Raw genomic sequence first — 25,040 nt, forward strand, 5'->3', positions numbered from 1 at the left:
CCTGATGGAGCAGTGAGAAAGGGACTCATGTCTGAGTATACCCTGCCACACCTATAGTGGCCAAAATCGATTTACAAAAGGGGGTGGTGATGAACAGAGTGTCTGAATTGAGCAGACCACTCTTACCCAGTCCAAAGATCAGGGCTTGATCCATCACCGTTATTTATCTCACTGCCCCATCCCAGCTCAGAACCTGGCTATATGCAAATCAGTCTGTCCCTGGCCCAGTGCATCATGGGAACAGGGCAGACTAAACTACCAAGCCAATTCTTTACCAGAAAGGAGACAAGCTACCGGGGACCGGTTTCTGGCATTTCAGCCTCTTCGGCCCGGCTTGCTTGAATCCTGATGGAGCAGTGAGAAAGGGACTCATGTCTGAGTATACCCTGCCACACCTATAGTGGCCAAAATCGATTTACAAAAGGGGGTGGTGATGAACAGAGTGTCTGAATTGAGCAGACCACTCTTACCCAGTCCAAAGATCAGGGCCTGATCCATCACCGTTATTTATCTCACTGCCCCATCCCAGCTCAGAACCTGGCTATATGCAAATCAGTCTGTCCCTGGCCCAGTGCATCATGGGAACAGGGCAGACTAAACTACCAAGCCAATTCTTTACCAGAAAGGAGACAAGCTACCGGGGACCGGTTTCTGGCATTTCAGCCTCTTCGGCCCGGCTTGCTTGAATCCTGATGGAGCAGTGAGAAAGGGACTCATGTCTGAGTATACCCTGCCACACCTATAGTGGCCAAAATCGATTTACAAAAGGGGGTGGTGATGAACAGAGTGTCTGAATTGAGCAGACCACTCTTACCCAGTCCAAAGATCAGGGCTTGATCCATCACCGTTATTTATCTCACTACCCCATCCCAGCTCAGAACCTGGCTATATGCAAATCAGTCTGTCCCTGGCCCAGTGCATCATGGGAACAGGGCGGACTAAACTACCAAGCCAATTCTTTACCAGAAAGGAGACAAGCTACCGGGGACCGGTTTCTGGCATTTCAGCCTCTTCGGCCCGGCTTGTTTGAATCCTGATGGAGCAGTGAGAAAGGGACTCATGTCTGAGTATACCCTGCCACACCTATAGTGGCCAAAATCGATTTACAAAAGGGGGTGGTGATGAACAGAGTGTCTGAATTGAGCAGACCACTCTTACCCAGTCCAAAGATCAGGGCTTGATCCATCACCGTTATTTATCTCACTGCCCCATCCCAGCTCAGAACCTGGCTATATGCAAATCAGTCTGTCCCTGGCCCAGTGCATCATGGGAACAGGGCAGACTAAACTACCAAGCCAATTCTTTACCAGAAAGGAGACAAGCTACCGGGGACCGGTTTCTGGCATTTCAGCCTCTTCGGCCCGGCTTGCTTGAATCCTGATGGAGCAGTGAGAAAGGGACTCATGTCTGAGTATACCCTGCCACACCTATAGTGGCCAAAATCGATTTACAAAAGGGGGTGGTGATGAACAGAGTGTCTGAATTGAGCAGACCACTCTTACCCAGTCCAAAGATCAGGGCTTGATCCATCACCGTTATTTATCTCACTGCCCCATCCCAGCTCAGAACCTGGCTATATGCAAATCAGTCTGTCCCTGGCCCAGTGCATCATGGGAACAGGGCAGACTAAACTACCAAGCCAATTCTTTACCAGAAAGGAGACAAGCTACCGGGGACCGGTTCCTGGCATTTCAGCCTCTTCGGCCCGGCTTGCTTGAATCCTGATGGAGCAGTGAGAAAGGGACTCATGTCTGAGTATACCCTGCCACACCTATAGTGGCCAAAATCGATTTACAAAAGGGGGTGGTGATGAACAGAGTGTCTGAATTGAGCACACCACTCTTACCCAGTCCAAAGATCAGGGCTTGATCCATCACCGTTATTTATCTCTCTTATTAAAGAAGACGGCCCAGTAGCGGTTTGGCCATACTAAAACGTAAAGCCGGTAAGAACAATTTCCCGATTCCCCAAGGCACTGGTTAATTAGTATTATGAAAACAATTTCCTTTTCAGCCATGTCCGCATTGTTATTGATGGCGAAAAAGAGACCGCATGGGCTCTCCGGGCAAGAGGGCTGCCCGCCTAACCATAACCTGGTTGTGGGCCGGGAGGCGTTGCCCACCGTGTCGTGTATGTTTAGAGCAGGCCGATTGCCACATGGAGTTATCCTGCACAGTTGCCCAACAGCAAGCATAGATTCTCTGGTGCATGATTTGGGAATGATGCCGCTAGGGTGCTTGTCTCTGATAGAAGGAAACTAACAACTGTATAGCGATAGCCCTTAATAAACTGGTACATCCCTGTCTCAAATACCTGTCGCATCATCACCCGACTTCAATATGCCACTTAACTTTTACAGACCTTGTGACCAGGACCACTGCACCACGAAGGGCGCTGATGCAACTTGGCCATCATGTGCCGGCGCTAGTCTCTGTTTTGCACGGAGGAGCCGTCCACCCTCCCCTGGTGGGCCCTAGGTCATCACATCACTCGGGGGAACACTGCTAATATGATGGCGGGATTCAGGAGAGGTAACCGGGACGCAGTCCGTCCCCAGGGGCAGCCTAAAGCTGGCCGGATCAGACCGTGGACTCAAGATCCAAAACTCATTCCTAACCGCAGTTAGGCCCTTCACCATATCATGCCCCAGTGAGGATACTGGATTTGTTATGTTTTCCCCGGCCTCTCGCCCTGCTGAAATCCTTTCCCCTTTCCTGTCGGGAATGGGCCCTGCATCGCATGCTTAATGCCATAACCCTCGCATGTGCCTATTCAGTGGGGTACCAACACATACTTACTTGCCGGTCTGCATTCTGCATACATTTTCTGTCACTACTATGAAATAATGTCAGCCAACAATAGCAGTTCTTAGTGGTGGTCATTGTTGGCCGCAGATTTATTAATATCAAAACAAATATTAATAACCATATTAATAACATACTGGTTGTGCAATTTTCATTTGCGAACTCTAGCCATCAATCATGCACATCACATTACAGATTATGACACCACCTTCTGGTACAGGTGTCTGTCTTTTTTGTGCATTCCTCAGTTCGTCAATGGCACTTGTGCACAACCAGTTCTTAGTCAGTCTATTGGTGTTCCAGTGGTTGGTTGGCCACGCCCTTTTGGGTGTCATGGAGGGGAGCTTATCTGTCTGGAGTTAGGTCCCCAGCTCGCTACCATTTGCGCCCTGCCGTCCGGCCGGGTCTGGGCCGCGAGTGCCGTCTCCATCTGTTCCTCCCCTCCTTTGTGCGGCCACGTCACCCTGCCGTGCGGCATTCATAAGTGAGTGGCCCTCCTCCTACACACCGCCCGCCGGTGTGTTTGGTTAGCCAACCATTGTAGGTTTTCCGCCAAACGTCTTCCCCCAATGTCCAGCACTGCGACTCTGCTGTTCCTCAGGTGTGGGTGGGTGGGCTTCAAACGATGTCGTTGTCGCGCCGCTCTCCCAGCTCCTTGAAGACGTTGTGCTTCTGCTGGGGAGCGGCAGTACTTAAATCCCCCTGAGCCCCCTAGAGGGTCTCAGGTGAACCCCCCTGATTGGGGGGTTCAAAGGTAGCAAGGTTGACCATTGGTCGCCCCCTGGGGGCGCCCGGGTCACAAGGTCACTTCCTGTCGGGGTGGCTGGTGCGCACCCTGCTTCCGCTGGTTCCTGGCCGCTTCGGGGCGCCCAGAACCAGTTCACCCCCACTGCTGGCACTGCGTGGGTTATGGCGCCGGCCCTCGAGCCCCCACCCCCTACGGGAGGGTGCGGCGGCCTCTGCAATAACCCTCGCATGTGCCTATTCAGTGGGGTACCAACACATACTTACTTGCTGGTCTGCATTCTGCATACATTTTCTGTCACTACTATGAAATAATGTCAGCCAACAATAGCAGTTCTTAGTGGTGGTCATTGTTGGCCGCAGATTTATTAATATCAAAACAAATATTAATAACCATATTAATAACATACTGGTTGTGCAATTTTCATTTGCGAACTCTAGCCATCAATCATGCACATCACATTACAGATTATGACACCACCTTCTGGTACAGGTGTCTGTCTTTTTTGTGCACTCCTCAGTTCGTCAATTGCACTTGTGCACAACCAGTTCTTAGTCAGTCTATTGGTGTTCCAGTGGTTGGTTGGCCACGCCCTTTTGGGTGTCATGGAGGGGAGCTTATCTGTCTGGAGTTAGGTCCCCAGCTCGCTACCATTTGCGCCCTGCCGTCCGGCCGGGTCTGGGCCGCGAGTGCCGTCTCCATCTGTTCCTCCCCTCCTTTGTGCGGCCACGTCACCCTGCCGTGCGGCATTCAAAAGTGAGTGGCCCTCCTCCTACACACCGCCCGCCGGTGTGTTTGGTTAGCCAACCATTGTAGGATTTCCGCCACGCCGCAGGGAGGCTCACGTCTTTCTGCGGCTCCCCCCCTTGCCCTTGGTTCGTGGCTACCCACCTCTTTTTTTTTTTTTTTTTTTTTTAAAGACAGCCTGCGAGCGCCATTGCACCCCACAAGTTATCCCAGAACACCTCCATTCCTTTGTCGGACAGATGCACCCCATCTTGTCCATAAAGTTCCGGGCGGCCTGGGTGGATGAGGCCGTGCCGGACTGATTCCAGGCCATTGGTAGTGCAAAACTTGTGCATGGCGATATTCAGCTTGCGCCTCGCATTATCTACCGCCTTGTTGGAGTCAGCGCCCCTCCAGTGCCTCCTGCTGATCATCTCTGACCAGACCACTGTCGTGGGACCTAGCCATGCCGCTGCTTTGGTGAGGATCTTTTGAATGGCCTGACCCACCGCCTTGCGGCCCAAGCGTGGTAGGTCGTTCCCCCCGAGATGTATGATTAGGACATCGGGCAGCCACGCTGAGTCTGCCATAAGGCCGTCCAAGGTCGGCAGTAACTGCTCCCATCTCATGCCGGGCCGTCCTATCCAGCGGATGTATGTCGCCTTGGGTCTGCTTTCTTTGTGCCCCGCTCGCCGCCACCAGGACTCCATTCTGGACACAAATGAATGTCCCACCACCCAGACAAGCCGCGGGCGTCCCCCTGTCAAGAGAAAATGTTCCATTAAGGTGGCTTGCTGCGCACCGGGTGTGGTCGAGGGAGGGCAAGAAACCCTGCCGTGCGGCATCCCAAGGTGGCTGCTCCCCCCCCCCACTTCCCCTCTTGTTCCTTTCTTCTCTCTCTTTTTTTTTTTTTTTTTTTTTTTTTTATATGAGATGTGGGCGTATGTACGACTTGTAGGCCCTGGAACGCCATCTGCCCACGGCCTGGATCCTGTCCTCCGGCATGCCATGCTGCGATGCCGAGGTCGCTGCGCCGGTCCTGAAGGAATGAGGAGCAAATGATGTTGCCTGGAAACCGGCCTTACCAAGGCCCTGACGCATTACAGCCGTGAATTGGAACCTGCTCAGGTTCCTTCCATCCCGATGTATGAAGAGGGGGCCCTCGCCCGCCGGGCGGGCCGCCATGTACTTAAAAAGCCAGCACACCGCGCAGAGCCCAGCCTCTGGGATGCAATGTAGGCGTATCGCCGTCCCCTTTCGTGCCCTGTCCGTTTTGGACTGCCTCAGCGTGAGCTCAACGGCCCTCACCATCGGCTTGATGTCCCTAGCTTGCAGGCAACGCTGTGCCGGGCCTGATTTGTTGGGAGCCACTATCTCACTTACACGGAATGCCCCAAAGAATGCCGTGGTGAAGGCTGCCCTGAACAGTAGCAGCTCGTGTTTGTCTGAAATGATGCTGGTTAAGGTACTCAGTAGCCGCCCCAGCTTGTCGAAGTCAATGGGGCGCCTGCCGTCCTTCTTGGTCCCCTCAACCCTTCGCCAGCCTTTCAGGGCTGTTTTTAGATAGGCAGAGGCCGTGGGGTCCTCACCTGTGTAGAGCCTGGCAAAGTGAGCTATGGCGGACAGATGCGCCTGGGCCCAAGATCTTGTTTTCTTGGCGTCGAATGCCCATTGCACGAATTTCTCAACTGCTGTGCGCGCCTCGGCCTTGTCCTCCAATGACTTTATGCCCCCAATTCTCATTACTGTGCTTGCGTATTTCTTGTATCTCTTGTGTGCCTCAGAGGTGAGCGAGCGCCCAATTAGTCTGGAGAGGTCAACCCCCCCAGGTCCCACAGGTATGGTGGAAAGGGGGTCATCTCCCTGTTCGCCCCGGGTACCAGTTGTCTGAACCGCTTCATTTGGGTCCGGGATAACGCATCTGCAGCTGTGTTCTCTGTCCCTGGCACGTGTCGAGCCTTCAGCTCCAGGTTCCCCTCCAGCTGCAATTTAACCAACTGCCGCATTAGCCTCAACATGTCAGGGCATCTTGCTGCGCCTCTGTTAATGGCCTGCACTACCCCCTTGTTATCAGACCATAGGGTGAGTTTCAGGTTTCTTATCTCCTCTTTCCAGACGGTCAGAGCCACTATTATTGGGAATAGCTCGAGGAAAGTGATGTTTTTTGTGAGCCCCTGCGCATGCCACCTGTCTGGCCACTGGCTGGCACACCATCTGTTTCCCAGGACCGCCCCAAAACCCAGGCTCCCAGCCGCGTCCGTGTAGAGGGATAACTGCTCAGCGGTCACCCAACCTTTTCTCCAGATCAGAACACCATTGAACTCCCGCAGGAATTCGTCCCACACTTGCAGATCCTGTCTTACACCCGCACTCAGCCGGATGTGATGGTGTTTATGGGTAACGCCGGCTGTCAGCGCGGTTAGGCGCCTGGAAAAGACCCTCGCGGGCGGGATGACCCTAGCTGCAAAATTCAGTCTACCTATCACTCCTTGGATATCCCTAAGGGTGGCCTTGTTCCGACCCCGTAGTTTGGCAATTTCTTCCCTGAATTCCTGCACTTTGTCTGGGGGCAGCCTGGCGGTCCCTGCCATGGAGTCCAGCTCTATGCCCAGGAACGTAAGTCTTGTGGTTGGGCCTGTCGTCTTCTCTTTTGCTAGGGGGACCCCAAGTGACTTTGTCAGGGCTTCAAATGCTGCCAGTGTACTAGCACACATCGTGGATCCTGCTGGGCCGGTGAAAAGGAAGTTGTCCAGGTAGTGCAGTTTTCCGCCTTCTTGGTGCATGTCATGGAGGGCCCACTCCAAGAAAGTGGCGAATTGTTCAAAATAGGCGCAGGATATGGCACAGCCCATGGGCATGGCCTTGTCGAAATATATGTCTCCCTCCCATTGGAAACCCAGTAGATGGAAACTGGCCGGGTGAACCGGCAATAGGCGAAAGGCAGATTCAATGTCCGCCTTGGCCATGAGGGATCCCTTTCCTGATGCCTTGACTAGTGCGATCGCATCGTCCACTGACGCATAACCAACTGAGCATGCTTCTGGGTCAATTCCATCATTCACGGACGATCCTTCGGGATATGACAAGTGGTGTATTAGTCTAAATTGACCCTTCTCTTTCTTGGGGACCACTCCCAGTGGGGAGACGACTATACCTGCGTGCAGTTCCTTAGGAAGGGGGCCCTCGATTCTACCCAAGCTCTTCTCCTTCTCTATTTTTGTGCTTACCACCCTGGGGTGTTGCCTCGCTGATTGTAAGTTGTTCGCTCCCTCCAGTGGTAACGGGCCATGGAATGGGATAATGAAACCTTCCTGAAAGCCTTCCACCAGTACTCTGGCATCCGCCTTGTTTGGGTATTTGTTTGCTAATCTGCGCAGCTGTTGCATATTAATGGGGGACCTAGCCAGCTGGCAATGTTGAATGTCTACTAGAGCCCCGCCCCCACTAGCCTCAGGGCTAGTGCTTCTTGTGTTTCTCTTTCTTGTCGCCTTTTGATTCGCGCTTGGAGCCTTTGCATGCCACCGCGGCGTGCCTACCCCACAGCTCGAGCATGCGTGTTGGAATTTGCACGAGGAGCCCCATGAACAGTCCCCTGCTTCATATCTCCAGCATATTGCCTTGGTTGTGGGCGGGGAGTTGGATCTCCCCGAGGAATGCTTTTGGTAAGATTTGTTCTTCCCCTTATGGGAAGAGCTCCGAAAGGACTGGTCATATTTGCCTGTCCAGGTTTTCACTTCTTTGGCCGCGAGCATCTTATGAATGAAACCTGATACGTCTTCCTCATTCCACTCCATCTCTGGGTGCCTCTGCATCTTTAATCTAAACCCTTTATCGTATTCCAACCAGGCGTCCCCAGGGAATTGCCTCTGTGCTAAGTGTATATTGGCTTCGTATAACCATAGGTCAGCTGCGCAATGGGGGAACCTCTCTACTATGATACACGCCATAATTCTGAATGCGTCTAGCCAATTCTCAAAATTCCGCTCCTTTCTGGCCCCGCGCCTTTCCCTTTGTCATCCTCCTTCCTGTCACATGTGGTCAGGTCGAGGCCCTCTAGCTGTATTTCCAACAGTGAAAATATATCTATAAACTCCTTGCGCCATATCCTCTCCTTCACTGCAAGAGGAATAAGGCATGCCAGCCCAGTGGCTTTTGTCGTCAAGGAGGCCGGTCCGGGAGATGGCCTAACATAGAGGTCAGTGCCTAGCCCACCCGACCCTGGGCTCCCGGACGAAGTAGTGTACCCCCAACCGGGTAGCGGAGAAACCTGTTCACCCTGCGCGGACAGGCCCACCTGCTCCTGGACCCTTGTCTGCCGTGCCCACCCCGGGTCAACCATATGCCATGTCATACCCCCTGCTTCCTCCGCGCGCTGTTCCCTAGGCCATGCAGCCCCCTGCCCTGTGCCATTAAGCAAGGCTGGCGCCAGCAATCTCAAGCATTCTTTAACAATGGTACTAATATGCTCACCATTAACTGCTCTGCCGGTCATCTCGCCCTGCTTGGCGTCGTCCAGCCTCGGCGGTGAGGGCTTCTGGCGCACCTTCTTTGGGGGGTTTCTTTTAGACGTCTTCTTCCGGGGTGTGGTCTTGGGCTTCTTGGGTGCTGAGGGGCCCGCTTCTTCCTCCGCCTGGCCCTCCGGCCTATTCTCCTTCCCTTTGGCCAAAATGAGGTTGGAGCCAGTCGTCGCCGTGTACCGCCGATATTTCGCGGATCCTTTTCAACACCTCCGCCATTTCTTCTGGCTGATCCTCCGCCATGTTGCCTTCTTCCCCCTGCGTCTGCGTCAGGCCGTTTGCGGTGGCACCGCGTGATGCGTGTGCCTTCAGCGGGCTCTGAGCACGATGTACCCTTTTCTCTGGTCCGCACCGCCTGATGCGTGAGGTTTCAAGGGGGAGACCGAGCGGGCGCGTTCGCGCGGCGCGCTCTCCCACGTGGTCGGCGGGGAGGTGTGGCTTGCTCCGGCTGCGAGAGGTTTTTTAGCGGGCTGTCTTCTGCGCCGCTGGATCGTGTCGATGGGCCCTGGCCTGGTTTCTGCGGGCTGAGTTCTGCGCCGCTGGATCGAGGGAGAAACTCCGGGCCGGGGCCGGAAAGCGGGGAAAGTCGAGTCGCTTACCGCGGTGGAGCTTGGCTGCGCCGCCGAGCTCGTACTTCGTCTCTGTCGCTTCGCAAATGTCCGTGTTGCAGTCTCACGGAGCTGGGCGAGAGGATGGAGCGGCGCGCTACTCTGCGGTGCCGTCCCGGGCGAACACCGACGTCCGGGATGGGGGGGGATAGGTTCGTCTTCCTTCTGCTTCGGCTGTCCCTCGTCGTCTCCTGCAGCAGTCGATCCTTGGTTCTTCCTTCCGCTTCAAACGATGTCGTTGTCGCGCCGCTCTCCCAGCTCCTTGAAGACGTTGTGCTTCTGCTGGGGAGCGGCGGTGCTTAAATCCCCCTGAGCCCCCTAGAGGGTCTCAGGTGAACCCCCCTCATTGGGGGGTTCAAAGGTAGCAAGGTTGACCATTGGTCGCCCCCTGGGGGCGCCCGGGTCACGAGGTCACTTCCTGTTGGGGTGGCTGGTGCGCACCCCGCTTCCACTGGTTCCTGGCCGCTTCGGGGCGCCCAGAACCAGTTCACCCCCACTGCTGGCACCGCGTGGGTTATGGCGCCGGCCCTCGAGCCTCCCCCCCCTACGGGAGGGTGCGGCGGCCTCTGCAATGCACGCTGTCCCGATGACTGCCCCCGAGTTACCCCCGCTGTGCTAGACCGGTGCCGAAGGGGCCGGCCGACCACGTGGGCCCTGCAAGAAGGGGACTGAACAGATATGCTAGCTTGGAAGAAGACCCACTGACGGGGTCAGAAGCAAGGGGTTAGGAAGTGTCACAATGGCCGCCGGTCAGATTCGGCGCCACCAAGCAGAGAAGCCGTGAGAGCGAGAGCATAGGCATAGAGCGTGCGTGCACGTCAGCAGCCAAACTTACGTCCACCCCCATCAGCCCGCACAATACAGAAAACTGTGCCCGGTTGAGCTCTTAAACCACGACCGAGCACTGCCGCACCAAACCTGGTGGCGAGGCTCTGGGCAGGCTTGATCCCCCCCGCGCCCAGAGGTGTGAGAGCAGATAGCAGCTGCTGCCCGCGTGCCCGCTGCCCACGTCCCCTCCAGCGCCGCCCCCGTACTCTAACTCCCTGATAGTAACGTGGCGCCCGGGGGCCATGCAATGCTCGCTGTGGGGCTGGTGGGGGCGAGAGAGGAGCAGTGCACAGCGTGCCCCTGACAACGGCATCTGCCACGTCGTATCTGACCCATACGCTACAGAAAGTAACCACGGCCTCCCATGCACCGCCTGATCCTGAGCAGGCTGCCCGCAAACAGGTCTTTATACAGGTAACTTTGAATCGAACAAACACTACAAGGAAAAGCACTCGTTTTATTCCTTTATGCTCTTTTTGACATGCCGACGTGTTTCGAATCCTGAGATATGATTTCCTCGGTTCTCATCAGGGCTCTTTAGTTTTCTTGCTCTGACTCTGTGTTCAAAATATAAACAAGAACGAGTTTAATTGAAAGTGTTCGTTTACAAAAGCGATCTATTTGTGGACTCTAAAATCAAGCTCCCTAGATACCTTTCGAGCTAATGATACTCCTCATCTGTATAATCTCTTTAAATCTTCATTCCAGGGATTTTTCTTTATATTCGACTAGGGTCTTTCTGAAAAAAGACATTTTAAGTCAGACCCATCGGTATTTATTGGAAGACGCTTTCTATTTTATTTAATGGAAAATCTCATACCTTTCACATAGCTGGGATATTACCCTCGATCTCCTCGTGTTGGTGGTCCCAGTCTTTCTATTTGTAATTAAAAGAGACTTTTTAGTTTCTCAAACGATGACTACAATAGGGCGGTTACAGAGCTCAGACAATCATTTTGGAGATGGAATTACCTTAAGTTTTTATTCCTCTTTTTTCATTTGTGGGGCCAGCTAAGTTCTGTTGTTTACGAGCGCCCTTACGCAGCGTGCGACTCTCTGTACCTAAACAGAAAGTCGGTGATTAACCAGAGTTGGCAACTTCACTATTCTTGATTATACAACGTGGGTTGTTTGGAAACATTAATTGTTTATGAGCATGGATAAAACCATGCAACATTGTTTTATTGAAATATCCAATGGCCACGCCTACCTTACTCCTCACTTCGGTCGCGGTCCCTTTACTTTAAGTCAATTCGTTATTCTGTTGCCTGCAACAAACGCAAAGTTTTAGATCTACGCGTGCTTAACTTTTGTTTACAATGGGAGCTTATTGATCATATCACCTCACCTCCTAGTCAGTTTTCTGCACCTCGGACAAGCATCTGTACCTTGGCAGACATTTTGGAGGTGGAGTTGGTCTCTTAAACTAGTGATTATCTCATCGTCGGATAGCCTCTCAGGGCATCCTGGGACATGTAGTCCAGAAATCTATTTTACTCTTTACATCTTTCCGACGAAATCGGCATTCAAAATTGCTAAAGCAAAAGGAAGGCAGACATCCTTTTCCATCAGACTAGTGTAGGTGCTAAAGTACCGAATAGGCAATGGGTGGGGGAGATGCTACTGCAAATACGCGACAAGGAAGCTCTGAATCCGAGCGACCCGTCTGAAGTGCGGCCTCCCCCAGGGGTAAAGTTAAGGAACAAGCCGTCGCCCAGCGGGCGCGACCTCTGAACAACTGGCCCCCCAAAAGGAAACGGATTTCAGTTTCTGCCCTCAGCCCTCAAGTCCCTAATACGGGCCCCGCCTTTTAGCGCGATCCCGTGAAGAATACGTGCCCATGGCTATCTGGGCCCCTCTGGTTGGCAGGCTTGCCGCACGCTGGCGCTCGACCGCGCTTTTTGTAAAAGTTTTAACTCTGCACTATTAATGACTACGGATTACGTTTCACCCTACACAATCGTTTCACTAAGATGGCAAAAGTGCGCATGGATATTAAGTGATTTGCCCCGCATCGCAGTTTCGCTGCAGAGACTCGAACCCGGTAACCCGCGTTGAGGTTGACTGCTATGTCCTCGTCCCGTTACCTCTGTACATATTGATTTATGTTAGAGACGGGGGTATTTGTGATTTGCCCACAATTACAGTTCGCTGCCGAGACTCAAACCGGGTAACCCGCGTTGAGGTTGGCAAAATAATTTCTATATTCATTTGTTCTTTCGCGTCTTATATAGTGCAAAGTATACCAGCGCATCGGGTATCAGAGCGCTTTCCGTGGGCAGGTTGCGTTACATGAGGACGCATTCATTTCTGCTAGGCACGGGGAGATTTCGCTCAGCCCTCGTGCCGTTACTAATGGACACCTTACTTTGTTTTAGAATCGGGGAACTTAAGTGATTTGCCCAGAATTCCTGTACCGCTGCCAATACTCGAACCCGGTAACCCGCGCTGCGGTAGTCCGCTCTAGCGGACAGGCCTCACCATTTTTAACCTTATACTTTGCAGACCCCATTGGTGTCCCGTTTTTGTTGCGGGGGTGCGACGTGTGTAGGTACCTCGACGCGCGAGACCCTTTCCCGGACCTCTGCCTTGATTCTCCCCCGGGGGGGATCTGTGCTATATGGGACACCCGGCGGGCATGGGACACAGGTGCAGCCACAAGCCCTACATGTAGCATTTTCCAGAAACGCATTGTTATGAATAACAAACCAGAAGTAAATTATAAACTCCTTTATTCAAAGGCCAACACGCATGCTCCTCAAACGTGGAGCGCAGCTGCAGTCAGCTCGGCGATCAGCTGGTAACTGTCACTTCTGACAGTTATCAGCTGGTGACCTCACTGCTGGTACGGTGTCCTCGCAGGGACACTGGCGAGCACACAGGGTAAGGTGTCCCATGAGGGACACACGTATAATGAACACAACACATCCCCCTTCTTTGGGGAGAACTGAAACCAACAAGAGCAGGAAGGGAGCATAAGGCTCCGCTACCCACATATATAGTCCTTAAGTTTAGCTGGCGGTCCCAACAGTCTACCAGCCCTGCTTCTGTCCATAGGTTGCGCCAGGTCACAGACCGGGATGGCAGGTAGCCTGCGCCTTGCACCTGCAGGTCTGGATGAAGAGGCCATACAGTCCTCTGGTTGGGTGCCTTCGTGCTCACCATCATCACTTCTCCGCCCTAGGGTTGCAGGAAGTTCAATGTCAGATTCAGTGTCAGAAAAGTATTGTCTTGCCGTACTACCCTTCCGCGTTCCAGATTGCTCTGCAGTAGTTTTAAACAGTGTGTTGCCCACTGTATCGTTTGCGGGATGTTTGCGAGATGACAATGCTGAGAAACGCCAGGCTTTCCCATCACTCCGGCGTGCAGAATTGTAGTACCCTTCACGAACGGTAAGAGGTTTAGTGTATCTCTCTTGACACTTGCCGAAGTGTCTGCTTCTTCTTGCCTTCGCCACATCTCCAGCCTTGATTTCCACCTCCCAGCACCCAGGTTCCTTGTCGTCGTAACTCTTGCTCCTAGATTGTGCTTGAGCTAGTCTTTCTTTCACCACCACTGAAGAGACCAGTGTACCCTGCGGGCAGCCTTAACCCGGCCCACATTGTCCTTTGTAAGTGGAGTCCGTCCGCGCATGAGTTCAAAAGGGCTGTTGCCAGCAGACTCGCACGGCGTTATCCTGTAAGCTCACATTGTTTTCATTATTTCTCTCTTCCAGTCCAGGTGGCCTGAAGTGGCTATCAGAATGTTACCTTCAAGTAGTTAAATTTCTCTATGGCTCCGTTGCCCGCAGGGTTGTATATTGACGTTGTTATGTGTTCGATGTGGTGCTTCTTCATGTATCCTTTGAATAGGTCTGATGTGAATTGTACCCATTTACCACTTACTAACTTTTTTGGTAATCCCTCACGCGTAAAGGTGTCTTCCATATTGGACCAAGTGCAGAGAATCAGCTTTTTTATTGACCCTTACTTCTGGCCATTTCGTGTAGTGGTCAATTATAACCATTATATATTGTAATTCATTCCCGTCAGACACCGGTCCAATCACGTCGATGCCAATCATTTCCCAAGGCATGGATGGTATTCCTATGTCTTTGTTCTTCATTTGTTCCTCCAACCATTCATCCCTTGTTATTTTGCTGGAACATTCCCTTACATTTGCTATGCGTGACTCAACCATTTCATTTGTTTTAGTGTCATTGTCGATCTTGATAGGCTTTCTACTTTGATATTCTGCGTAGTCGTCTGCGTCTGTCATACTAAGCACTGGCTCACGGCTGTTAGGATCCAGCTTGATTCCTAGACTTCCTTGGTCCATCCATCCAAGTAAAGATGGTCCTACCTTCGATACATAGAGTTTGCATTGAGCCTCTCTACTCTTGAATATGAACCTGAGAGTCCTGTATGCTAATATTTCAATTGGTTTTTCCTCAAATGATTTGATAATTATGTCTGGTTTATTGAGTCCCTCACCGATCACCTCCTTGCATTTTGCTTTCCACACCTTTTCATTCACAATTGTGTAAGGTAAGCCGGAATCTGCAGCTATGTTTATTTCCACCCCACCAATTGTCATGGTACACATTGGTTTTCTTGTCTTAGCTCCTTTTCCTGTTTCCTTTACTTCTTCTTGTTCATCGTCTATGTTGAGGATGTACATGTTGATGTCTTCATCTGTGTCATCATCCAACTCATCTTCTTCGTCTACCACTCCTTTTACATATCGTGGTTTCTTCCTATTACATGCCTTGTTGAAATGACCAATCAGGCCACAGAACGTGCACTTGCTTCACGGGCGGGACATCTAAAATCATATGCGATGTGTGCAGTGCTCAGGCATCTGTAACAATATCCTTTTCCCCGTTTCTCTTGTCTTCTTTCTGGTTGTATATTGTCTTCCTTTCTTACAGTTTGCTTGCTGACTTTCCAACTCTTTTGATCGGACACCTTGCTGACCTGGTCAGATTCTTTCTTTATTTTTTCGTCTTTTAACACAGCTTTGGCACATCGCCCAGTAAGTCCCGCTTTCCTCGCTATATCTATTATGTTCTGCAGTGGGTACTCCCCCTTTGCCCAAAGATTATCTTGAATGTTCTCGTTTGAGCCTTGCATTACTATTTGATCCCTTATTAGTTCATCGTGTAGTCCTCCAAAACGACAGTTAATCGCTAGATCTTTAAGAGCAGATACATAGTCATCTATTGTCTCCTCCTTCCCTTGTTTCCAATGGAAAAATTTGTATCTGTCTACCCCAACACAAACTGTAGGTTTATAGTATGCGTTTAGGTCATCAATTGCGTTGGAGAACACATCACCATCATTTCCACCTCTTGTTTTTTTGTTTATGGAATTATACACTTTTATTCCTCCTGCACCTAAGTTGTGCATCAACATCTTGTACTTTTTTTCGGGCTTCAATTCTGTATCTACTTCAATTGTGGAAATGTAGTTGAGGAAATAGTCCCTCAGCTCTTCCCACTTTAAAACTGGTACACTACCTGCACGCAAAAATGCCTCAGGGGGTGAGAGGTTCCATATACATCCTGTAGCTAAGTCACTCATTTTCTTTATGTGTGAGTTGTTGACACTACTATGCTATTTTTTCTTCTTCTTTTCTTTTCCTCCTGCTGCTAGATGGATGTACACTCAGTCTCTATAGCGTGACTATGGTAATGTACTTCTATGTCTTTCGGCACTACTACGCTATGTTTTCTTTTTTTTGTTTCTGCTGCTAGATCGGCGCACACTCAGTCTCTAAAGCGTGTTCTTATTCATAATACTCTTAATGAAGTCGCTTACACAGCTGCAGTGAAGTATGCTTTCTTTTTTTTAAATTAAATTTACTGTTTTTCCTTCGTTTTTATTTGCTGCCACCAGCGTGCTGCTTCTTCTCTCGTTTCTGTTGAAAAACGCACTGGGAGCGTCACGTCTATTTTCCTCGCTGTCACTTCCTGGTTGTATTGAATAGGCTAGACCACTTTGTACTTTTGCCAGATTGCCTTCCTCAGAATGGCCGCCAACGTCGATTACGCTTTGACGCAACGACGTGTAATCCGCTCAGGACTCCTCAGCCGCTTCCTGACAGTTCCTTCTGTCAACCGTTTTTTCCTTTCGTTGGTTTGGCAGTTGCAAGTTTTCCTCAAGTTCTGGGCTACTGTGCTCTACTCTTGTACGCACATCCCCTCATGTTCACAGTTTTTCGTCCATTCACGTTACTGTTTGCCACAATTAAAGTCTTTTACCTTTTATATCGGCCTCACTGCTTCAGCTGACACGCCAGTTGACACACTTGAATTCGAGGCTGTCTTCTGTTTTCCTTATTTACTTTTTTTTCCGTTTTTCTTCTCAGCTTTACGCTCTGCATACTCCGCGCTTTTAATAGTTCAATTATTCTTTTATTATCCTTTATGCCTGCAAAGTTTTTTTTGCGTGTTGGCCCCTCGTCGCCAGTTTTGTTATGAATAACAAACAAGAAGTAAATTATAAACTCCTTTATTCAAAGGCCAACACGCATGCTCCTCAAACGTGGAGCGCAGCTGCAGTCAGCTCGGCGATCAGCTGGTAACTGTCACTTCTGACAGTCATCAGCTGGTGTCCTCACTGCTGGTACGGTGTCCTCGCAGGGACACTGGCGAGCACACAGGGTAAGGTGTCCCATGAGGGACACACGTATAATGAACACAACACGCATTCCCACTATAGGCCCCGCACGCCAACCCAGCCGAAGCCGAGTGAGGAGCAGCCTGGCAGGGGCTCCCAAGCGGCTCGCAACAGTCCAGGCCCTGCTCGCCCCAAGTCACTGAAGCAAAGGACAGGCAGAGATGCGAGACAGGGTAGGAGGTCAAGGCGCAACGCCCCCATGTCCCCTCCCAAGCCCGCAGCGCATGTTGTGGCGGGGCCACGAGGCGACCCCAGACTCCGCCTGGCCGCCTCTATCTATGCCGCACCATGGGGACACCCTCACTAGGGGGACCTGATGTCTCCCCTACCCCTGATCTCAACATCCGGGCCGCCAACTCACCCCCCCAGCGGCGGCCTGCACCTAAGTAGGCCGCCAGCCCAGCTACAACCCCCAAAGGGGGGGAGCGAGCAGAGGGGGGATGACCATAGCCGCACTCTCCGCGCCAAACAGTTTGCGACTCCTGCGAGAAGGCAACACCGCATCAGGGAAGGTGCCACGATGAGATGGCGTGTCCCGCGAGGTAGCGGCCGTGCATGTCCGGTGCGACGACAAAGAGGTCGTCCTCGTGGTGAGGGGGGTATATACCCTTCACCACGCCTACCGCACTGGACGTGACGCGGCCCTGTCCTCGCCCTGGAGGGGACTCCACGAGAGTCCCTGCCCCTATGGGAAGACAGAAGGGGTGTGGGCTGCCCGATGGCACTACAGGGCTGCCCTCTTGAGTGGCCTCCTGCGGTGGCCTCGGGCAGCCGCAAAATATGGGGCACAAGGAGGGGGCAAACTGGCTCAGAAGGAAAAAAACGGGGCACAAGGAGGGGGAAAACAGTGGCACAGAAGGCAAAACACGAAGCACAAAGAGGGGGAAAACAGTGGCACAGAAGGCAAAAACGGGGCACAAGGAGGGTGAAAACAGTCTCACAGAAGGCAAAAAACGGGGCACAAGGAGGGGGAAAACAGTGGCACAGAAGGCAAATAAACGGGGCACTAAGAGGGGAAAAACAATGGCACAGAAGGCAAAAAACGGGGGGCAAGGAGGGGGAAAACAGTGGCACAGAAGGCAAAAAAAACAGGGCACCAAGACGGAAGAAGCACACTTAGCACATTTATTCCTCCATCACACTTCAAGGCTCTACACCCCAAAGAAGTTTGGAGCAAAATTGTTCCCCACATATGTTCACAAGAAGTACAACACTTTTACTACCACGCGCTCATCCATGGGACAGTGTACTACTAGTCCAATAAAATGGTTCAGCTCCCTGCAATCAGTACTTAATTTGGGCCGGTGCTTTACAGTGCTCAGCCTCGGCTCTTTTTTCACAGGGCCAGGGCTATAAAGTTTTCCTTCAATGGGTGGCTGGCCCGATAATTATTAAAAAATAAATGTACCTGTCCTTCAGGGTGGCTGCCTGGTATGTTTTAACAGGCTATCCCACCCTGGTCGAGGCATGATGATACTGCATCTTCTACAGAATAGCAGGGCTGCTTGTTACTCAGACCATCATGTTAAATCAATTTTGCTCACGCCGATTTGATAGTTTTGTCTGTGGCCTGCCACCAGGCTCCCGTAGCTGAGCTGGGGCGAGGCAGGCTGGAACTGCGCAGGTGCAGATGAAGTTTTCTGCAAAGGTACTCAACAATGAAGAGCAAGTTAAAAGTGCGCACTCCTCGCTGCCTAGAAATAAAGCTGTCTGGCCATATTCTGCCCTCATCGTTGTGTTTGAGACAGAGAGCATTATCAGTGTGAGACCCTTGCTGCTTGCTTGAAGACATCCATATTTGGCAAAGCAAAGGCACAGGAACGTACGTCAGGCAGTCGGACAAGGCAACATGGTTGAGGTCACCATATCTGTAATGTCAATATTTCTTTTGTCATGAATTCCCTCTCCTTGTTACCTAAAATCTAGAGCATCTGCTCTTATACTCAACATTATTTTTTAATTTTAACAACTATTGGCGTCATGTTTGCACCTTTATGGTTATTTTGGGATTCGCCTCCTCCTTCTCCAGAGGATGGGAGCAGCATTATAAAAGGCACTGAGATAGCACTGCTCTGTAACCTTAAATTTTTTTTAAGCATTTTATTAAACGTTTTAAATTAAGAACATTACATATTCTGCGCTCAAGTTTTAAACAGATGTAACAGTTAAGCAGTACAGTTAAACTGTTGACTCATAGACAAATTCACAATCATCTTTTGCGGCAATTTATGTAACATGCCTTGCCTCGAGAAAATTGAACAAGAAAGAGCGAACAGTTTGTGACATTGAGAGACACCAGTGTCTCCTAGCTGCCCTGAGGATATGGTGGTCGCACCCAGAAGGGAAGGAGGTCTGAGTGCTGAAGAATGGATAGAAGCCAACGGAGGGAGCTGCGAGGGGTTGTAGTGCTATCACAAGGAGGGGTTGCCACTGTGGTATAGTCAGAGCACGAAAGAGGGATCACTGGGAGCGAAGCTTGAGCCACGCCGGGTGGCATAGAGGACATTTATCTCAAGGGGTAAGGGAGTCATCTTTGATTATACCGTGGAGGCAGTGCTTAATTTGAGAAGGTGGTTGCTGGTGCTGGGCACCAGCACTTTATTGGCAGCACCAGCACTTATGACAGTCTGCCACATGGTTGGCTGTTTGTCTGATTTAGAGTGAGCACAAAAACAGTTGTTAACTAATTCAGTATACGTTAAAAATGACTATTACCTGCAAATTATGCTAACCTTATAGCTTGGGAAACTAGAATAGTTGCCACACTTGTAGGAGAAGTGTGATGGATAGTAGCTGTTTTGTTACTAACATTGGCAGCACTGTCAGGGCACACTGGTGGTGTAGGCTGTAGTGGGCTCTTGATGAGAGCCCTGGCACTTAATGTTTTACAAATTAAGCACTGGTTAGAAGATAGATACTGAGGCAGTGCGAGTGTTGAAAGTGGGGCTTACCGGAGGGAGAAGTGGGCTGTGGCCTACTTGGAAAAATTGTCAGCACCTGCACCTCCTTTTTTTTTTTTTTTTTACAAATTAAGCACTGCCTGCAATGGAATAAACAGGTATGGAGCGCCATACAAATGCTACAATAAAATATAATGCAATACTTCAGAGCCAGCGTTAATCAGACTCTTCTTGTCTCTCAGCAGCATCGGCTATCTCCTGCAACCCTGAAATTAGCACACGGTGCAACGGAAGAGCAGAAATTTGGTGTCACGCCACCAGTGAGATAGAGTCTGTGAGGGTCTACACAAATGTATCAAATGTTACTGTTGTCGACAAGAAGACGCAACAAAATTATACCTATGATCCGAGAATATGGGTGGAGATCCCTGCAACTCCGCCACATGAAGAATTCAAAGCAGTGGTCTACATCAATAATATCTCATTGTCCAACCGTTTGAGATATCAATTGTTTGTGAAAGTACAATCTGGGTTTTGGGGCCCCAACGACATTACACCTACTGTCAAAGGTGAGCTCAGCTGTTATCATTCTATAATTAATTCAAAGAAGTGGATTCTTGATTTATTGGCAATTAGGGTATTAATATAATCGACATAGATTACAATACATTGTGAATTTTGATAAGGCAATTTAGTTCAGTGTTTTTTCTGAAGGATTACATACACTCTCTCACTCATATTGCAAAATATCCAGTCACAAGCTGTTCCATCCACTTTGAGATGTGAAAACACACGAATATAAAATGTTTAAATATCCAAATTTGACATCTAAACAATACATCTCTGATGGTGTTTTCAAAGCATTGGAACGGACACCTCTCATATTAGGTCTCTATGTCTTCTAGTGTTTGCATCTATAAATGGCTTTTCTCTCCTACGTTGCACAAGCCATCCTTCACTCAGCACCTGCTTGCCTCTTCTAATTACAAACCCAACATCTTCTAAAGTACTCCAAACTCATTTGTGCCATCTCATTTTTATTTTCTCTCCTAGTGCCTGCCACTGAAGCGCTCTCTTTTCTAACTTTAGATCTGACTTCTACCCAAGCACTTTCAGTTTGGCCCTCAAATACAGGCTCTTCCAACTCAAGACACTTTCCCTTCCACCTCAACTTCCACCTCCCACAAACCTCAACTTATACACCCTCCTCCCAGCATCCAGCCGCTAACAAGCACTGGCAAAGCCAACAGGTTTGGGGCAGGTCGCCAGCCATTTAGTAATTCTTGTTTTGTTTTCTGATGGGTTTTGCATAACTTTATTGTTTGAGAAGCTGCCAGGCATTCATCAATCTAAAAAAAAAACTAGTGACTAAAGACCCAAAAGTTTTTGGGGTCTCAGATAGCCCACATTACCATAATATGCCCTCGCTCTAAAAGGAACTACTTTGTGTGTGGATGTGCTCCTTGCAGCATGCAAGGGCATGCATGCAAGGGCATGTGCTCAGGGCAGCATGCCGCAACTCAAAGTGAAGTCACCTAATGGTGGAAGTGGGTTGATGATTTGCCCTTTGATGCATGCTTGAGTGGGTTAAATAAAAATTTGAAGGACAAAAATCATACAAATGGATGAAGTGTGGCTGAAAAATTCTCTAAGTAACTCTGTCATACACATAATTTTAGTAAAATCAAAAGATCTTGGTTCACACAGACCAAAAAATGCAAATTGTCCTACCTTTGACTGAAAGCCTTTTGCCTTTAAGGAAGGAAGAAAGAAAGAGAGAAAGAAAGTAAGAAAGAAGGAAAGAAAGATTCATGGATGGAAAGAATATAGGTAGGTAAGAAAGAAAGAAAGCAAGAAAGAACGAATGAAAGATAAATAAGAACAAAGATAAGAAAGAATAAGGAAAAGAAAGGAAAAAAGGTAATCAATACAGATAAAAGAAGGAAAGTAGCAAAGAAAGAAATCAAAAAAGAAGGAAAAAACAAAAAGGAAAGAAAGGAAGGAACAACAGAAAGAAAAACTGAACCATAGAAAGAAAGACAAAAAAAGAAAAGAAGGAAGGAAATTAGAAAGGAAAGAAGGAAAGAAAGAAAGTAAGAAAACAGAGAGAAAGTACAAAAGAAAGGAAAGCGAAAGGAAAGGAAAGAAAGAATGAAAAAATAAAGAAAGGAAAGAACAAAAGAGAAGGAAAAATGGAAAGAAAGGGAAAAATAAAAGAAAGCAAATAAATAAAAAGAAGGAAAGAAAGAAAGAAAAAAGGTAAGCAACCAGAAAGAAAGAAAGATAAGTCTTACAGTGTTGCAAATTAATCAGGATAAAGGCTGGTTTATTTCCTGGGTAAAGTTTATTAAAGACCCATTGGTGAGATGGAGTCCAGAATAAACGTGTTCTGAAGAATTGTCAGTTGATGAAATCACATATATGATGTTGAAGCTTTTGGTTTGTGTACCGCATGCATAGTAAAAAGAGGATAATTTAATACAGAACAGTTTCAAATGGACACAATCTGTTTTGCTGTGAAATACCAGTAGTCAGATAAACAAAGGACAATGCAAAAGGAATTTACAGATGCATTGGCAGGAGACAGGAACTGATAAAGTGTGGAATGTGGCCTGTGCTCACATCTGGTATAAAAAGTCCTGCTTTCACTTCAGGCACTAAAGACAAATGCAACACTAACATAATTAAAAGGCAAAAATCAAATTACTGGCATTAAAGGGAACTAACTTGTGTGTGTATGTGCTCATTGTGAGTGTGCAAAATGCAGTCATGCAAATTGAAGTTAAATAGTAGCTAAAGTAGACTGACCCACTGTCCCATGCTGTATGCCTTAGTGGGTGGAAGCAAAATGTGAATGACACAACAACAGACCAACAATAGACCAATTGATGGAGAGGTACAACTGAAAGTGGACACTCCCACCCCATTAGTTTGGTTTGACCACTTACATTTTGGTGGTCCTGTGTAGGGAGGAATCAACCTCAAGCAGGGTCAATGTCTTGGGTGTCAAGAGGACCCCTTGATAACTAGATTAGCTCCACTACTCGCGATTTAGCATCCAAACTGCCATGGTAGTAACTCCAAGCTAAGCCTTTCTGTCCTTAGTACACAGACTCCCTCAAACAAGTTAAAAGTGAATGTAAACATCTAGAAAGACAGTGGAGGGTCTCTTATAGTGCAACTGCTAAAGCTAGGTATAAAGTGGGTTAACAAAAATATCAGAAAGAGGTCAAAATGGCAAAACAAAATCCTATTTTGAGGACAGAATCCTAAATGCTGGCAATAAGTCAAGAGACATTGTTAAAATAGTGAAAACCTCAGTGGCCTGTGTAGGACGGCAGGTGCCCTCCATGGAATAATGTGAACAACTTGCTCACTAATTCCAGAATGAGATTGCTAATATTCAAGCAAGTCTCCCCCTTCTTTACAGGTGGAGGAGATAATGGGGGACAATCAGCAGCCTAGCCAAACTAGGATTTGACCCTCTCACTAGATAGGTTTGATCCGATCTCTCTTGTAGGATCATTATTAGCAATTCACAGTCTTAAGGCGGCTCTCCCTCAGATTCATGTACCACAAGTCTTCTGGCTCTAGGAGCAGATGGCCCTAGCCCTCTGGCTAACAATCTCCTAAATGCATCATTCTCTTCTGCCAGAGTACCCATTGCCTGGAAGCAGGCTAAAATTGTACTTCTGCTGAAGAAACCCCAGGCCGATGCTATGGATCCATCTAATTACAGGCCCCTTTCATTACTTCCGGCCCTCTCAAAGGTTCTGAAAAAAGCATCTTAACCAGTAGCTAGCCCACTACCTGGAAATCAATCATTTGCTGCATCCAAGTCAGTCTGGTTTCCATCTATTGCAGAACAGAGATGGCTTTAGTGGAGGTGGAGGATTACATCAGGTGTACTTTAGATGTCGGGGCAGGGTTGTGCTGATTATATTAGATTTGTCAGCAGCATTCAACATGGTACCCCACTCCTGCATGTCTCGATGCTTTCGGGATCAGGGGGCAGGCATGGTAATGGCTGACTTATTTTCTGGAAGAAGAGGTCAAGAGGTCTGATATCCACCATTTACGCCAGTTATAGTGACCTACAGGAGAAATGTACCACAGTGTTCTGCCTTGTGCCCTACATTATTCAATATATACCTCACTCCTCTGCCGTTCTTGGGTGTAAAAATATTTTCATATGCTGATGACACTTTTTTCCTGGAGTAGGGACGAGGTAGTCCCTGCTGAAAAAATTTGAACTTGTTTGTCAGATAATTTTCAGTGACTATCTTTCCACCATCTTAAGTGTAATGCAGGCAAAACCAAGCTACTTTTTTTTTTTACCAGACCAGAAAGTACTTTTAGCTGGAAGATGCACCCTCTATTAAGCCGCACTAGCTCTGATAAAAATCTTGGCATAATGTTTGATGCTGGGCTCTTTTTTCTGTCACAGGTTAATGCAGTAGTAGGGTCTTGTTTTGGACTGCTTTGAGTGCTCAGGAAGTTCCTCCATTTTCTGTCTCTCCCTGAGATGAAACTGGTAGTACAAGCTTTGGCAACATCTAAGCTTGACTGTGGCAATGCAGTAAGTTGCTGGTGGTCCAAAATGCATTCAATACAATTTAAATATCCATTTGGGCTCCTAACCCGGTACTCTTTAATTCAGTCACCAAACGAAACAATCAAAAATAGTCGATGCACAACCTTTAATAATTAAGGCAGTAACTGATCCCCAACTGTCCGCGACGTCAATTCGATGCATGGGCAGTTCCAATGCTCAAATCGTCCTATTCCTTAGTTTCCACATACATCAAGTAGCCAGTCCTGAAAACTCCGATCATCTCACGCTCATCGTGGCTCCCGGCCATATAAATCCGGCTCCTAATCAGTCTGGCACAGGGTAACTCAGAGCAAGAATTCGTTTTTATTCTCCTATAGGTGTCTGTGCTCAGCCAACCTCTTTCCCGCCAAAATCCCCAGCATTCTTAGGTACAGAATGAGGGGCAGGTCCTTTTCATTTTTGGGACTCTCTCTTTGGAATAAACTCCCTTTGGAGTTAATTTGCATTTCATCTACCCCCAGTTCTGGGAAACATTGAAAACATGGATTTTTAAGCATGATTGTTGTTGTTTATCTCAGCTTCACCCCTCTGGAAGTGCGGAGCGCCAGGACACTCCTCGGAGTAGAAATGCCTTTTACATTACATTACATTATGGATGTATGTCGTTACAACGCATACTTTTACAACGCATACCTTTA

At 49.0% G+C, this 25,040-nt stretch overlaps 1 protein-coding gene across 1 annotated transcript in view; it reads left to right on the forward strand.

Moving 5' to 3' along the window:
• Positions 1 to 25,040, forward strand: part of LOC147702040 (uncharacterized) — a 598,885-nt gene that overhangs the window by 470,481 nt on the left and 103,364 nt on the right. The window contains exon 5 of the mRNA XM_086928742.1: positions 20,030 to 20,356. Within this exon, the coding sequence (XP_086784868.1) occupies positions 20,030 to 20,356 (327 nt within the window). The remainder of the gene's footprint in view (positions 1 to 20,029; positions 20,357 to 25,040) is intronic.

Source organism: Lissotriton vulgaris, chromosome 7 (genome assembly GCF_964263255.1).
Source record: "Lissotriton vulgaris chromosome 7, aLisVul1.2, whole genome shotgun sequence".
NCBI classification, from domain to species: Eukaryota; Metazoa; Chordata; class Amphibia; order Caudata; family Salamandridae; genus Lissotriton; species Lissotriton vulgaris.